Below are 17,670 nucleotides of genomic sequence, written 5' to 3' on the forward strand. Positions count from 1 at the left end.
CTACCTTCACACTTGTCAATATTTATGTCATATATGGAGATGTGTTTTAAAAATTATGCACCCAATCTCGTTGTAAGACATTAGGATCAACAAACTTCTCAATTATGTAGGGCTACGAGTAACAAATTCATCATTCCTCACTCTCCATGACTTTATATATATATAGTATGTAGGGCTGCGAGGAAGATATATATAACTTTACATTTACACAAACCATCAATCTATATCAAACTCAGATGTGCCCAAACGTATATATATATAATATATATATATATATATATATATATATATATATATATAAATATAAATGAGATTAACATTAACAAAACTTTGAATTTGATTTCCTACATGTATTTTCTAGCAAGTCACCCTACATTGACATTCGCTAATCACAACTACGGACCATGGGGAATGCCTTGGCTTTATCAACTTGGAAGGTAGAGGTTAAGTCGCCTCAACCAGATGGAATGGAGAATCATATGAAACATGTCGTATCTGGTAGGACGCTCATTTATAACGAAATGTTTCTTCACTTTCTTCACATTGCTCTGCATCTCTACGTACCTCTCCATACCTATGGATTCCAGAATGCTCTTCAGCTTTGGGATATCCGACAACGCAATCTTCACAGAGAATTCTCCCCACTTGAGCACATCGCTGAACGGAAGTACATAGTGCTCTGAAATTATGACAGGCACGCATTCGCTGTAGATTGCCTCCACAATGCGGGGACTGGCCACTTCATATCCGCTTGGACACAGGCAATATCTTGATTTATTCATGAAATCGTAATAAGCAGTAGCCGTGGCCCTGGGCAGATATTCATGAATCTGGATTTCCTCATCACGGCCGCGCCAATGTCTGAACAGGATAGGGCGCACAGGTCCATGGTTACCACCAGCAAAGAAGGCCAGAATGGGACGCTCCAACGCAGAGCGCGCGCCCTGAAATAAATGAACAGTTTCATCTGTCCTTAGGTTCATCTCGGGCAGTGGGACGTCTTTCATTGGATTAAATCCTTCTGAACTGTTTGCATTGCAGAGTACACGGATGGAGTTGCTGTACAGAAATGGATTTGCCAGAGAAACAATTGGACCCTGTAATAACAATATCACAGAAGAAAAAGACAGTGCGCCCAAGTCAGATATCACTTTTTTCGTTTGATAAAATTATTTTAATCTAGATTGTAAATTGGGAAAATATTTTGAAATTTTATGGACGACCAGAATTAATTGCTTTCATGATATTTCTTTAATTTTTTTTTCAGAGAGAAAAAACCAGATAGATTATATTAAGAGAATATAATGAAACAGATATTTCCTTAATTTATAATTTGGATAACTTCGATTTCAAAAGATCCATATCTACATGGCAAATCTTCAATCTAAAATGTAATACTCTATTTAAATTTTAACTTATAACCTTTAAACACATATTCTTCATCATTAGACCTTCTGAACTATAAAAGAAATGGTTTAAAATATTGATTACCCAGTCATGGCAGGATAGCATAAAATGATCAGCACCAAGACTCCTGTTCCAGTATGCATACTTGTTGGCAACCACATCAATGTAGTCTTTCACGAACAGTCGCACTCTTGGCATTTCATATACCTTTGGCTTGTAAAGGTATTTCACCATCATTGTTACACTGAAAGGGAGAAAGAAAACGTGTGCTTGGTCTGGATCTGAGGTTAAAAATGGGCTCTCACCCAACTCTAGCTGGAAAATAAAACGCCCTTCCGTTGAATATATACTTCTGCAGGGTCCGTTGTGAACTAAAGGAGGATCCCCTTCTCGATACACGAAAATCTTGAAGCGTTTCTCCATTTCAGCGTAGCTTCTACAGTGAAAGACGCACTACAGTCTCACAAAGAATCATAGAAATGACCAGAGGAAAAAACCCTTAATTTCAGCGCAAGTCCAATCTCTTCTTCCCAATTTTTTATATAATTAAACAAAATAAAATGCAATCTTAGTATTATCAATTCTAGTTAAATTAGGTTAACTTAGTATTAACAATTTTAGTTAAATTAGACGGATTTATGTTAATCGCGGATTTTTGGAATATCTCAAAATTCAATAGTGAATAGAAATCAAACAATTAATTTCTTTTTCTTTCTTGATTATCAGATTTTAAAACATTTCTAAAATTTACAGTCGACATAAAAATCCCCTGTTTACATTATTGTCGGATTCAAAGATATTTCCAAAATCTACAATCCAGGTTTAAAAAAAAAATCCCCCTGAAAAAATATAAAGATTAAATAGTGATCATGTTTAAACCTATGGAAGGCATGTGCATTTCGATAAATACTGTTCTCACTGAAACTACCAGTAGACCTGTGCGCCAAAGCTGCTTTCCTTATTGAAGCGCGCGCTTTTATCAGACTGGGCTCTATCCTTTGAACCGACTTCTGGAAAAAATGCCACAGCAGATTAATTGCCATGTAAATGTGTTATAACGGTCAATCAAAATAACATATATTTCCTTAAAAGAGGTTATAAACTCAAATTTCAAAAGGGTGGAAGCTCAAATTTAAATGGGTGGAGTATAAGGGGAGGAGAATGATTTTTCTGGGGGTGAAGCTCAAATTTAAATGGGTAGATTAGAAGGGGCAGAGAATGTTTCTTTTTCAGAAGAAAAAGAAAAAAACGCTCAGGGGCAGAGAATGTACAAAGAAATCTTAGATTATTGTCATCAATGTTATAATAAGAACCTGTAAGAGTAGAAATCCACTTACAGAATCCAATATAGAAGATGAATCAGCAGCATTCTTGTTCATCCATAGAAACGAATGAAAACGCCAACGATCAGAAGCAAAGAGTTTACAGCTTGTGATTAGCATAACCGCGAGGATTGCTGTAATTGAAGCAACAAGATGAGGTTTCATGACTTGAGGTGCAATTGATTCTCAATCTTGGCCTCTGTCGATCTTGGAAGCAGAACAATGGGAAATTCAAGCAAGCGAGACTGTCATGTTTGAGGGCACTGGCTCCTGTTCAGGCCCCCGAAGGGGGAAAAAAGAAGCACAAGGCCAGTACTGTGAGCGTGAGCAGTAATGAATTGATGAGAAAAACGGTTGAAAAAACGAAATTGATGCTGCTCCCCTGTAACTCATTATCATCGTCTGTACAGGAAAGGCTATCAACGTTATGATTTCCCTTTGGGCACAGATCGAGTGTACATCAATTTCTTCTTCACAATATTTGCAAGGAATAGTTGGGAAAAAAATGAGGGGCATGATAACATAGGACCAAGAACACCCTCTACCCTGAAATGGTATCAAAGAATAAGATCTAAAAGATTACACTGCAGAAAGGTAAGATGGCTGCACAGTTCTTAGAATATTTAATTATTCCCGCTTACTTCCAGTTTGGGATGGTTTTTGATAGTTTGTTTGAATTTAAATTTAGGAAGCGTTATTTATGCATGTTTAAGTTAAGCTAAGACTAACATATTTATGGTTAATATTTTGAGTTTATTTAATTATATAGCTTCAAACAATTCAATCGATCATGGTTTTTGATAATTTAGGTTGAATTTAAATTTAGGAAGTATCAGTTATATATGAATAAGTTAAAATTAATATATCTATTGTTAATAGTTTTGAGTTTATTGAATCAAATAGCTTCAAACAATTAAATCAATCAATTTGATTCATTTAGTAGTAGTTTATATTGTGCTATTAGTGATTTTCTCTTTTGTCTATTTATTAAATTTGTCACTTATTGTGAGCCTTTCACCTGTCATCATATCATGTGCACAAGCTTTTGGTGAGCAAAATTTAACCATATCAAACTTATATTAAGAAAAATAAATAAAAAACACCCAAAAAAAATTTGTAAAATTTTTAAAGTTATTTATCATTTATAAAGGATAAAAAATATTGTAAAATTGAACAAAAAGAGAGTTTCATTTTCAATAATCCATCAATCTCATTTCCAATTTTGAATGGTTAATGAGTATATTTGTATTGACTTCCATCTATTCCATATCGTGTACCCATCCACAACATAAAATTCATCACAAAGCTCATGCTTAGATAATCTTATCATTGTATTGGCATATCCAACATCTTCAAACTCATTTAATATAGGCTTTCAAGAGAAGTTTGATAACCTTGTATTTCTGAATTCCCACTTGAGTTCATGTGATATGTACATCTTATATACTTCTCCATATGACCTTCAATTTCCATACTACACTTGTTGAAATTCCACAATTGTCATAATGTCATTACCTTTGATATATTTTCCTCCTCTCTTGACTTAGAAAAAAAAATAATTAATCATGGGTTATAGGTGTAAATTGCAATGGCATTGAAAACTTACTAACAAAAATCACTACATATGTATGGTGAATGACAATTTTAAATAGCACACAAGAAACATCTAGTGAACCCAATGAAATGAGGTCATCTCTTTTTCTTCATGTTCATATAGTTCATTTCCCTAAAAGCATCTAGCACAGTGTCAAAACTAACACAGTTATAGCATTGGTATCTAATTTGTTTGAGAACATTTTCTAACGTCTCAACGTGCACCACTAAGTATATTATTCACAATATCCTTGTTGTTGCAATAGAAACTTAGAGAAAAACACATAAGTAATACTTGAATGTAAGTCCCTCAACAAATCATTGAGCTTGTATAGTTTTTCAAGCTCGTTGTAAAGATACTGCATAGCTTTTCTTGGCTTCACAAAAAATTGTGTTAATTATTTTTTTTGAGATTAAAAGAAATCCATTAAGATCAATAATAAGTTGTATGTTCTTGACAAATTTTATGTATGAGGCAACACAAAATAGACATCACCAACATCACAAAACCCAAAATTGCAATTACAACAATGATAATTGTGATTATATTCATTCAAGTCTTTACATCATCAATTCCTTACTCCTCTCCTCTTTCCCCAATTTTATGTCTCTTTATCTATAACACTTTTTCTTGTTTTTAGAAACACTAACATAGTCATGATGATATTTTAAGTGTCAAATATTTGAGAATTCTTCTTAGATCTATCTCCCTCTACCTCATCACATGCCCAAAAATAACGAGACATACAATTTACAACATTAATGCTTGGAGCAATATTTTTTATGCATGGATGGAAATGTTAAGTGAGAAATGGAGAAGATAACACAATTTATGTTATGTGTAACACTACTCAATCCCTTAATGCTTGATTAAAGTTATGGGGTACTAAATTTTCAAAACAAATTATATCTCATTTTGGATTAGATATGGCCATTTGAAGGTTTTCGCCCTTGGTGCCATGTTACCATTACTATGCAACAACCATGTGGTAGATGACATGGAACCCTTGGTCCACGTGCCATTCTAAGTTAGTGCCATGTTAACACCATAACCACCCATCCCTCTATGATAATTCCATGTTAGCACCAGAGCCACTTAGGCGTGCGCTAGTCCAAAATTAATTACTTTACCTTATTAAATGAATCTTTAACTAATAACTTAATTCATTTGTGTGTATATAATTATATTAATAATATATAATGTAAACAAATTTAATTAGCACATCAATATTAAATCAAAAATTTACCCACATGTATATCCAAAATTGGTGACATTTGAAACTAAAGTTGCCCAATTATAAAATTTTCATGTCAACCACATATGAAATTTGGAAAGTAAGTATGAAAGGTCAGCCATCAGTAAAATTTGTTACATTTACATTTAAAACCATTAAACCATTTGTTGATTGACAATACCATCTCCTGCTACATCAAACTTAGGAGAATTTACATTAATTATTAGAGAGAATTATATCTATTAATGAAGTTTGTTAATTTTACAAAGATCATTCTCTACATGTAGCTCCAAATGATCATAAACTAGCAATTGCACAACATATGTTGCAAAGGGAGTGTCTTAAGGTTGTAGCATATGAAAAAGTAGCATCGAAGAAAGAAGATGTGACATAGTTTTGTACCCTTCGAACTAGAGTTTCATAAAATGATCAAATATTATTGGTAAATGAAGAAGCCAAGCAGAATTTCCAACCATCAATAAGCCAACAAAATAGAAGAAAGGGACCTTTAGCTTCCATCCATTATTAGTTTAAAAAGGTTGCAATTGCAAAAATGGTATGATCATAAGCTACAAGGAAAATCTTAAGATCATCCGAACGAAGGGATTCTTTCGGACAATCACAAATTACCACAAACAGAGAGCCTTTAATGGAAAAGAAGTAGCACAGAATACTAAAAGATATCAGGATCAACTTTATATATCACAAAAGCCTTAAAGTAATGACTTCCTTGAAAAAAAAAAATTGGGGTAACTTAGAATTTTTAGAAAGTGTTGAGGGATAGAAACAACAATAAGACTTAATAAATCTTCCAACAAGAATTGCAACTTCATTTAAGAGGTTTGCAAGATCAGCACCGAAAAGCCAGGTGTTGTCATTTCCACCTCCTCATTCTGCAAAGTCCACTTTCAATACAAAATTCATACTATCTATTGGTGGTTGTTCGTTAAGTAGACACATTCAATGTTAAAATTTGAACACATTTTATTTCTCTTGGGAAATGCAACCGGAAGGATGGAGTAGTTGCTTTGTATAGATAGTATAAAGAGTATATTCACTCAAGAACACAACAGACTGACTACACAATCCTCTACTCAATCTTCTCTGCCTACTTCCAAAATACAGTACCTTTGTTAGAGCAACAGTGCGCAACAGAAAAACAAAGACAAACACAGCAAATAAACCATACACAGAAGACACAGAGTTTAACGTGGTTCACCCAACCATTCTGGGCTACGTCCACCAAACATAGGCATCGGCAATCTTTATTATCAAAAATAGGAGATTACAAGAGAATCAATTTCCTCTCAAATGCTCACGCTCACATCCCAATCCGTATGGACACCTGTTTTATAGCTAAGAGAATCTAACTGCCTCATAAATCCTCTTACAGCAAATATAGGATGCATTAACTCTCTCCCAACAAAATAGAGCTAATATAGCAACACAATCTGATTGTTGTCACCTACTGAGATTTTTGCCTATTTTATTAAAACCGAAAATCTCAACAATCTCCACCTTGACAACAATTAGCCTGATGCCTTGTTTCTTTATTACTTATTTTTTCTGCAAGCCAAGAGAAGCCAAACACCAATGCAGCTTCTCTAACAAAACTAGTTTCGTGAACATGTCTGCACAGTTTTCCTTTGTATGCACCTTTTCAAGAGAGACTCCCCTTTCAGTGATAACCTGTCTTACAAAATGGTACTTTATTGGAATATGCTTTGATTTACTATGATAGGCCGAATTCTTAGCCAAATGTATTGCACTTTGACTATCACAAAGTAACTTGATGTTGTCCTGTAACCTACCAAATTCACCAAGCAAACCTTTCAACCAAACTGCTTCTTTGCAAGCATGAGAAGCAGCAATGTATTCTGCTTCAGTAGTGGATAAAGCAACAATGTTTTGTAGCTTTGACATCCAGCTAATAGCTCCACCTACAAGAGTAAAGACATACCCTGAAGTTGACCTTCCCTTATCCAAATCTCCTGCAAAATCAGAATCAACATACCCGCAAACAAATCCACTATAGTTATTGTAAGTGATACAATAACTACTTGTGCCTCTCAAATACCGATGCACCCATTTCACTGCTGACTAGTGTTCTTTACCTGGATTTTCCATATACCTACTGACAACCCCAATTGCATGTGAAATATCTGGTCGAGTACAAACCATCGCATACATCAAACATCCTACTACATTAGCATATGGAATTCGAGACATATATTCCTTTTCTTCATCTGTATTAGGACATAAACTGGAAGAAAGCTTAAAATGGGAAGCTAAAGGGACTGACACAGGCTTCACATTGTTCATACCAAACCTCACAAGTATTTTCTCAATATACTTCTGTTGTGATAGCCACAGCTTACCATTGCTCCTGTCTCTGAAAATCTCCATGCCCAAAATCTGTCTTGCTGCTCCTAGATCTTTCATATCAAATGTCCTTGCCATCTGAGTCTTTAGCCTGCTGATTTCTTCAATGATTTTGCTTGCTAAAAGCATATCGTCAACATACAACACTAAGATAATGAACATGCCATTACTTAACTGCTTAAAGTAAACACAATGATCATATTCACTTCTTATATATTTTTGACTCAACATGAAAGAATCAAATTTCTTGTACCATTGTCGAGGCGACTGCTTCAGACCATACAATGACTTCTTGAGCCTGTAGACAAATTTCTTATTGCGATGCTGAACAAACCCTTCCGGTTGTTCCATATAAATTTCCTCATCTAAATCTCCATGTAAAAATGCAGTCTTAACATCTAGTTGCTGTAATTCTAAATCAAGCAAAGCGACTAATGCTAACACAATGCGAATTGAAACTATTTTAACAACTAGTGAAAATATCTCATGAAAGTCAATGCCTGCTTTCTGAGAAAACCCTTTTGCAACCAGCCTCGCTTTGTATCTGTCCTCCGTATCATTCACACCCCGTTTCACCTTGAAAACCCATTTACATCCCACAGTTTTCCTGCCTTTGGGAAGTTCAACCAGATCCCATGTGCCATTCTTACCTAAGGCCATCATTTCATCCTTCATAGCTGCTTTCCATTTGTCACTTTTCGAACCTTCTATAGCTTCCTGATAGCACAGAGGTTCATCGTCATTAGCGGTAAATGCAACTGAAGTAACATAATCATCATACCTTTTCGGAGGGCGTTTGATCCTTGTAGACCTCCTTAAGGATGTTTCTGGTGCTTCCACAATTGGCTGACTACCATCTGTAGGAACTTCTTCATGATCACCATCTGAGACCTGTTCATGACCTACATCTGAACCCTGTTCATAATCTGATTCTGAAACCTGTTCATGACTAGAATCTGAACTATGGTCATCATGACTATCATTAGAAGTGTTGTCAAACTGAATGTGCTGAAAATCAGATACATCATCCTGTTTCAATTTATTATCTACATGTAACTGTACAAGAGAGGATTCATCAAACTTTACATCTCTGTTGATGATGATTTTGCGGGTAGTAGGATCCCACAATCTAAATCCCTTTGTTCCATCACCATACCCAACAAAGATATACCTTTTTGATTTTGGATCTAATTTAGTTCGCTGATGTTTAGGTAGTAAAGCATATGCATCACAACCAAACACTCTGAGTTTATAATAATCACAAGGGTGACCTTTCCATACCTCTTGAGGAATCTTCCAACCTATCGCTGTCGATGGCGGCCGATTTATCACATAACAAGCTGTAGCCACCGCTTCTGTCCATGACTCCTTCTGCAAACCAGCGTTACTCAGCATACTCCTTGCTCTCTCCAAAAGAATCCTGTTCATGCGTTCAACAACTCCATTTTGCTGAGGAGTATAAACAGTAGTCTTATGTCGCTCGATCCCTGCATCCTTGCAATAGTTTTCAAACTCCTTGGAAGTAAACTCACCACCATTGTCAGTTCTTAAACATTTTATAGTTCTACCATTGATGTTTTCTACCAATGCTCTAAACTGCTTGAAAACTGTAAAAACATTAGACTTCCTTTTCAACATGTAGACCCACACTTTCCTAGAAAAATCATCAATAAACGATACAAAATATGACGAGCCACCATACAAGGTTGTAGGTGCTGGACCCCAAACATCTGAATGGATATAATCAAGTATTCATTTACTAGTATGTTTGCCTGTTTTAAACTTTTGCTTACTTTGTTTGCCAAACAGACAATGTTTACAGAAATCTAACTTTCCAGACCTTAGATTAGGAAGTAACTTGCGATCAGCCAAAATCTTTAACCCTCTTTCGCTCATATGGCCCAACCTTTGATGCCATAGGTGAATGGAACTACTGTCATGTTCAGACACGGTAGACACATGAACTGACCCTGTTCTTCCTTCTAACTTAAACAAATTTCCTACTTTCTTAGCTTTCATAACTAGTAAGATACCTTTGTAAATTTTCATTACTCCACCTTGAATTACAGTTTTATATCCATTTGTGTCAAGTGCCCCCAGTGAAATTAGATTTTTCCTTAAATCTGGTACATGTCTTACATCAGTTAACATTTTGGTTGTCCCATCAAACATTTGCAGCTGTATACTCTCTATTCCCACAATATTAGATGTGACATCATTACCCATGTACACGACTCCATAATTAACTGATCTATACATCTTAAAGCATTCTCTATGAATACACATGTGGTTTGATGCTCCGGAATCTAACAACCAATGTTGATCATGATTTGACAAATTAACTGATAAGACTTCGTCGCTCATACCTGAACCAGATGCCGAATCTGTATCGGTCGTATTTGCTTCATTTTTCTCTGTCGATGAAGCTTCTTTAGAAGTTTGTTGTCGCTTCCAGCAATCCTTCTTCAAATGCCCTGATTTGCCGCAGAACCAGCACTTTGCTTTACTCATCTTTCCTTTTGACTTTGAACGCGAATCGCTGTGCTTACCAGAGCGTCTTTCTCTAGAACGACCTCTAGCCATCATTGCCTCTGATGTAGAGGTGTCAGCATTCGACCGCTTCCTGGTCTCCTTAGACAACAAAGCTCCGACGACATCATCAAATTCAATGGTTTTTTATGAACTAAGACTGATAGAAGTAACAAAATGATCCCATGACTCGGGCAACGAGCACAATAAAGTTATGGCTTTATCCTCGAATTTAAATTTTACTTCTATGCTTTCTAATTGCACCATTAAAGTATTAAAAACATTCAAATGATCAGTAATGGAAGTACCTTCCTTCATTCTCAAACTGTATAGCTGCCGCTTCAGGAGAATCCGATTTGTCAAGGATTTTGTCATATACAGCTTCTCCAACTTCGTCCACAAACCAACAGCAGTCTTCTCTGACACGATGTTAAATAAAACATCATCAGCCAAACACAATCGAATACCACTCAAGGCTCTTCCATCCAATTCATTCCATTCATCATCTGTCACGGGGTAAGGCAGTTTGGATCTGCCCAACAACGCCTTCACCATGCCTTGTTGTACCAGCAGATCATGCATCTTTACCTTCCAGATCTCGAAATTATTTTTGCCGTTAAACTTCTCGATTTCAAATCGGGCACTCTGAGTTTTTGCCATCTCGTTTAAAACAAACAATCTCCAAATCCAACTTTTAAATATCAGAAGTTAATATTTAAAAAACGCCTATGCCTTAATGTACAAAATCCCTTTGCTGTTTGAATTGCACATTACAATTTAAAAAACGAGTAGCAAATTTTACCAACGCAGTTGGCGTGTTGGCGCTATCACCACTCCAGCAAATCCGCGCCGGCAGCAAAAACGCTTAGAGTTAGAAAAATGGCGCATTTATCCCCTTCGGATCCATGCTAATTAGGAAATTGGCGCACTGGCGCACTTAATAAAACCTTATCCGCGCCTTTCTGTTTGTTGGCGCCCCTGTTTTAACATATTCCGCGCCAATCGCACATAAAAAACTCAAAACAGCAATACGTCACTCATTCTTTTTTCTTCGTGTTCTGGGCACCAGCAATCAATACGCATTCAATACGCAGTAGCCAATCAATACGCATTCAATACGCATTCTCAATACGCAGCACTCGTTCGGGCATGTGTGGACACACGTGTTGTTTGCTGCTGATCACCGTTGGACGCACTCACTACTCCAATACTTCACGTATAGACCCGCTCCAATCTTGCGCTGATTTTATACGCAGGGCCACACAAGGTATACGCAAGGTTCATGTTCAAAAAACGACTTTCGCTTCAGCATATAATGTAAACCAGCGCGCAGACAGTTTCACGCTTCCACATCCATATGGCGTTCAACAAACGCAGATAAATTCAGCACCAAGCAACGCTCAAACAGATTACGCCACTCCTCCGCTGCGCCACGCCTCCAACATGCTCTGATACCACTTGTTAGAGCAATAGTGCGCAGCAGAAAAACAAAGACAAACACAGCAAATAAACCATACACAGAAGACACAGAGTTTAACGTGGTTCACCCAACCATTCTGGGCTACGTCCACCAAACATAGGCATCGACAATCTTTATTATCAAAAACAGGAGATTACAAGAGAATCAATTTCCTCTCAAACGCTCACGCTCACATCCCAATCCGTATGGACACCTGTTTTATAGCTAAGAGAATCTAACTGCCTCATAAATCCTCTTACAGCAAATATAGGATGCATTAACTCTCTCCCAACAAAATAGAGCTAATATAACAACACAATCTGATTGTTGTCACCTACTGAGATTTTTGCCTATTTTATTAAAACTGAAAATCTCAACAACCTTGTCTCATCGTATGTTCTAGAAGAAGGCTAGATCACTTTCTCTACCTTCACGCAAAATTAACATGTTCATTCAAAATTTTAAATTCAAGAACCGCATATTGACTTTTGAAATCAAACTTTTTGTTAAATGTTTTTTCATGTACATGAACTGTAGCAAGTGCTAATAGCTATGGAATCAATTTATCTCTAATATAAACTCTCTCAACAACGCTTATTTCAGGTTATATTTGAACAATGTTTCGTTATTTCACTCAATCATATTGCTTGAAATTAAGTTCATTTGAGGGTGAGTCGAAAAGAGAAACTACGATGGGAAAGCAAATATTTATCTACATGTGCAGGGTTCCATTAATTCTCTTTATCATAATTTTCCAAAGATGAAAGCATGCACTTGTCGCTACCTAGTTCGCTAATACATGCCCTCCAGACAAGAAATAAAAATAAAATAAATTAAAGAAGGTTGGAGAAATATTTTTTAATGAACCACCCAAATAATAACCCATCTCTTTGATTGAATCTTCATTTCTTATCAGTTAATTATAAAATGATGACAAAGTTTTCTAGAGACAATTATGTAGTGATGTGGATTTATAGAATTTAAACAGATTCAATTGGTGGCAATATTCCATTCGAGACTACCATGTTCCTTGATTTTGAGCCGAAAGGAAATGATTTTGAACTGAGTTTCATAAGCTACTAGCATTCTATCATCTAGATTTTGTTTTATTCTCTACGAAAATGTAGCTCTGAAGCTCTTCCAGTCCCATTCTGAGCTCCATTACGGCTTTGAAGGTGCTAGAGCCATAGTACAGCCTCAGCCATCGCAAATCTGCAAAGTTGTTGTCCATCTCTGGTGCTTTTGGATCAGGGACCTGGGACTTGGAAGGCGGGCTCCATATGAGCTCCCCATAGAGTTTAAAACCGACACATAAGGTTCCAGTTGTTGTTGATCGGATGGGAAATGAAAATCCATCTATCTCGAAAAGAAAGAATGAGGTCGTGAGGCATGGAGGAGGAGGAAAAGAGGGTTCACAATCTATGTCAGAGAGTATGGATGAGGCCATGTATGTAGCTAGCAGATATGGCATTGGTGGTGGGAATTAGGAAGTCTCCCGGGCTGATTCTTTTAATGATGGTACAAAAGTTTTCCATCAGAAAATGTTGATTTTGTTTATGATACCAGTAATGCAATCCGACTGGGCAAGAGTTATGTTTTGAAGCACCGTGCTTGGTGGACAAAGAACAACATTTCGAATGGACAAAACCATGTACAATCAAGCATCCAGTCTCATGTACAACAACTTTCTAAGAAGAACCAAAACAGTCAGGTTTTTTAGTCAGAAAATAAATTCATATGAGCAGGTAAAAATGACAATGGATTAAAATCGTTTATGTAAGTATTGCAATGTTGTTTCCCATTGCATTTGAAAGTGAAGGTATTTATTTGGACTTGGACATTGTTTAAGGTAATAAAAAGCGCCAATTAAAATAGTTTATTATATGAATTAAAAGCATCCAAAACTCTGAGGAATCAAATTCTTAGTGAGAGATGTCTGTAAAATAAACTAAATGTGATTTTTTGTTAGTACAAAAACTTGGTGAATTTTTAGAGTACCGAAAGAGATTAAAATAGACACAACAACTACAACATCCAATGTGGAAAGCCATGTTATAGACTGACAAATTCCATCCATTTTGATACAGATAATTTTCTGTGTACAACTCGCAGATAATTTTCAGGTACAAGTAAAACAAAAGTCAAATTGCACAAAAGCATTGTTTTGTATGATGTCATAAATGTTCCAACTATAAAAGCTTTGTCTCGTTTCATGACATTGTAGTCTATGCATAAAGGAACAATTACACCATCAATTTGCCTCTGCGAACTCAACATAAAATCTAAAGCAGACATTCAAAAGCTCAGAGATAACATTTGAGCTATATGAAATAGAGAACATCACAAAGACCATCGTCAACATCATTAGTGCTTAGAGAGCTGTAAGGATGAACTGAGGCTAAATAGAAATATAAATTAATCCCCAAACCCATGCGTTTATAAAGAAATAATATTTCAATAACTTAAATGTGGCACTCTTTTGCTTTGAAGGGCAAACTTTATGTATCCTCGATGACAAGTACAATACCCTAAAATTCCCTTAAAAGTGAATATTAGAAGTCTAATTGAAAATTTAGCCTCTACTATTAGATACTTATAAAATCATTAACATAGGCAATAGAGAAAGTAGCTCCCCATGGGTTGATACTCCAATAAATTTAGATATTATCATAAATCTTTGAAAATGGAGCTAATTTCTTTGTGAGTTGTTTCATACCAGCCATCTACCTCGCATAAAGAAAATTATTTATCATAAGTTTGTAGTTATTGTCAATTGCATTGTATTAAATTTTCTGTCAATAACCATGAGAGGTGAGTTGGGACACTGAAAGTGGGGCAGTGTCTCAATTCCAGCCAGGATTCGATTCCTCCTGCATAATGTGGTTGTTTTCCTTGATGATTTAGTTCACCCCACAAAGAGGAAATTGTTTGTTCAATGGTTGAGCCTCAAGGTCAATCACTCAGGGGTAGTATATGCGAACAGTGGAAATGTTGTCTCAATTCTTGATAGGTTGTGGATGTTCATCGCTTAAAAATGATAGAGAACGTGTTTGCCTTCAAACTAATGTCAATCATTTTTAAAGGTTATACTAAGTCTAAATTTAACCATTTTTGATTAAGTTGTATAGTTTCATAAAGTAATCCAAGACTAAGGAAGCATTTTCCTTTTTAATGGTTTTGTTAAGTTTAAATTTGATCTTTGGTTAAGTTGTACAATTTTATAAAGTCATCCGAGACTTAGTTTAAGAATCTTAATTTTTAATATGTTGTGTCAATATGTTTCAATTATGATGCGATAAATAATTTGTGTTAACTTCAAATTGTACAATACTCTGGGATTCATTAAGGGCTCTTAAATGTAATCGATTTATTGAGTAATGGACAGTAGTGATAAAGAAATAAAGAAAAAATAGACATATTCTCTCTTTCACTTTTATCAATTTTATTTTAAAATTTTTAAATGATATGTTATCCAAGTCGATGAAAAACCAACAAAACCATTTTAGTTATGACAATGTCAATACAATATGCAAATGTGTTTTTGATGGTGAGCATTTTCAATTGTATGAAGTGCATTTCCCAGACGTGTTTTTTCAGATGAAAACACATTTCAGGGATATATGACACATGTTTGATGAATGGTATAACCATATACTACACATTTCTTGCAACATGGAATTGTTTATTAATATCAACGAATTTTGAGTAACTCTTATCTCTCAGTAAATTATATGCCTAAAGCTGAGGCTATTTTTAAATTATTGTTATGAATCTTTGATTCCGTTAAAAAGAAAAATAATACTTCTGTCCAAATCAAGTTAGTGAAGAGGTCAAGTGACTAGACCATATATGATTTAATGTTGAATCCACACCATACATTCAAATCGGAACATAAGCACAGGTTGCCTACCAAAGAACTAAATAAAATCCTAGATAGTCTTTCATAGTAAAACACCATTGCTTTCTTCAGTGATTTTCCAACCCTCTTGAAAACTATATGAGAAGCATATATCTCAAGCTACATATAATGTATAAACAGATTGACCAATTTATCAGCGCTTGAAATCCATGCACTTACCATATTTGAACTAGATACATTTTAACAACGAAGGAAAATGAATCTCCGTCCATCTTTTATCCAAGTTAAATTGTCAAAACTTACATAAAATATTATTATTGCATATATGCAAGTATTTGAATTCCATTTGGTTAGCACAACTAGTTTGAATATGTTGTTTCAAGGCACAGTTCAACGTGAGGACTTTAGTAAGTCCGGATAGTCCTATTGACTTACCAACTGTTGTTGTGGTTGGAAATTGAGCCACTCAATATTATGGGGAAGAGAGAGGGGTCCAACAAGGTTTATATATATATATATATATATATATATATATATATATATATATATATATATATATATATATATAAATATAAATTCTAGTAATGTTCCACTCAAACACTATTATTTTATTTTATCAATTCTTCTATCATCAACAAGTTGCTTGTGCACATAATATTTTTTGACAATTTAAGAAAAAGGCACCACATGTTCTAACATAAAATATATTTTACAACATGCCATAAATTAGTATCAACATCCACCCTATTAATATTAGTTGTTGATTCAAGTTGTAACTTACAAATCCACAAAAACATTATAGATTAATTTTTGTGTGGTCCTACTTGCAACTCCTTTTCAAAACTGTAATATTGTCTACCAAAATGCACAACAGGCATGTCTAACAAATATGAATGAGGTGGTTGGAAATACCAAACCATCTCTTAAAACAAAAAACAATTTGCAACAATGGTAAGCATAATGTTATGACATATTCCTGGAATGGAAGATGAAATCGCCATTGAGATATGGTACTTATGGTGAAGAACAAATGTTACATTAGTTCACCAGTCATCGTGAACCAAAGAACATATCTTAGGCACATGAAAGTGACCTAATAGTTAACAATGTTTGTGACAAGGAAATGCGTGCAAATTTTCCAAGAAAGAAGTTGTTTGTCATTGTGAAGAAGACATGGGAGAAATAATGGAGCAAAGCTCCTAAAATATGAATGAAAAGATTGGTATTATTGTCTGGTTGCTATGCTAAAAGAGCTCACTTTCTTGGGTGTTGCAACAACTAGTGGAGCCTCTGGGTTATCTATAATAGCAAACTTGTCATGCATGGTATTGCTATCTACAATGAATTCATCTTTTGGAACAACCTTGTAACAGTAGTAACTTTTCAGTCCCGCTTGACTCTTGTAGCACTTGTGATTACTGATTTTTTACTTGTTTGAAGTTCCAGATGACAGTAAAATTACCAACACTAGAAACAAGATGTCGCTCCTACTTTCCACTCTCCGTAACCTAGAGAAACATAAATAGTGTCTGAAGCATATGTTGAGATTTCATTTGCATATTGTGATGATGCAACATAAACTCAAAAAAAATGAGAGGAGATGTGGTTCCATTCATGTAGGAAAAAATAAAAGGAAAAAATTATTAAATAGTAGAAATAAATGATATAAAAATAGTAAGCCAAATACCTTATCATTGTAAAGCAGTACTACAGCATATTAGAATGACAAATGCCTCGCTTAGACTAGTTATCTAATAAAATTAAAAGGCAGTTGTTGATTTGGTGACTACCTAGGAAAGAAAAAATCAAGGCACTTCATATGACATGTGATCATCTAGAGCAAAAAGATTGACAAGAGAAATTATCGCATCATATAGAAAACAA

General features: G+C 35.2%; 1 protein-coding gene across 1 annotated transcript; it reads right to left on the reverse strand.

Annotated features, from left to right (window-relative positions):
• Positions 1–425: 425 nt before the first annotated feature.
• On the reverse strand, positions 426–2,849 carry LOC149168829 (putative glycosyltransferase At5g25310). Its single transcript, XM_089424990.1, has 4 exons — positions 2,745–2,849; positions 2,287–2,417; positions 1,492–1,843; positions 426–1,097 (listed from the first exon to the last, which is right to left on the reverse strand). Exons 1-4 carry the CDS (start codon positions 2,847–2,849, stop codon positions 426–428), a joined length of 1,260 nt encoding a protein of 419 aa, XP_089281116.1.
• Positions 2,850–17,670: the final 14,821 nt, after the last annotated feature.

The sequence above is a fragment of the Pinus tabuliformis genome, chromosome 4_2 (assembly GCF_031772625.1).
Source record: "Pinus tabuliformis cultivar Carrire ecotype Pingquan chromosome 4_2, CPIR1, whole genome shotgun sequence".
Taxonomy (NCBI): Eukaryota; Viridiplantae; Streptophyta; class Pinopsida; order Pinales; family Pinaceae; genus Pinus; species Pinus tabuliformis.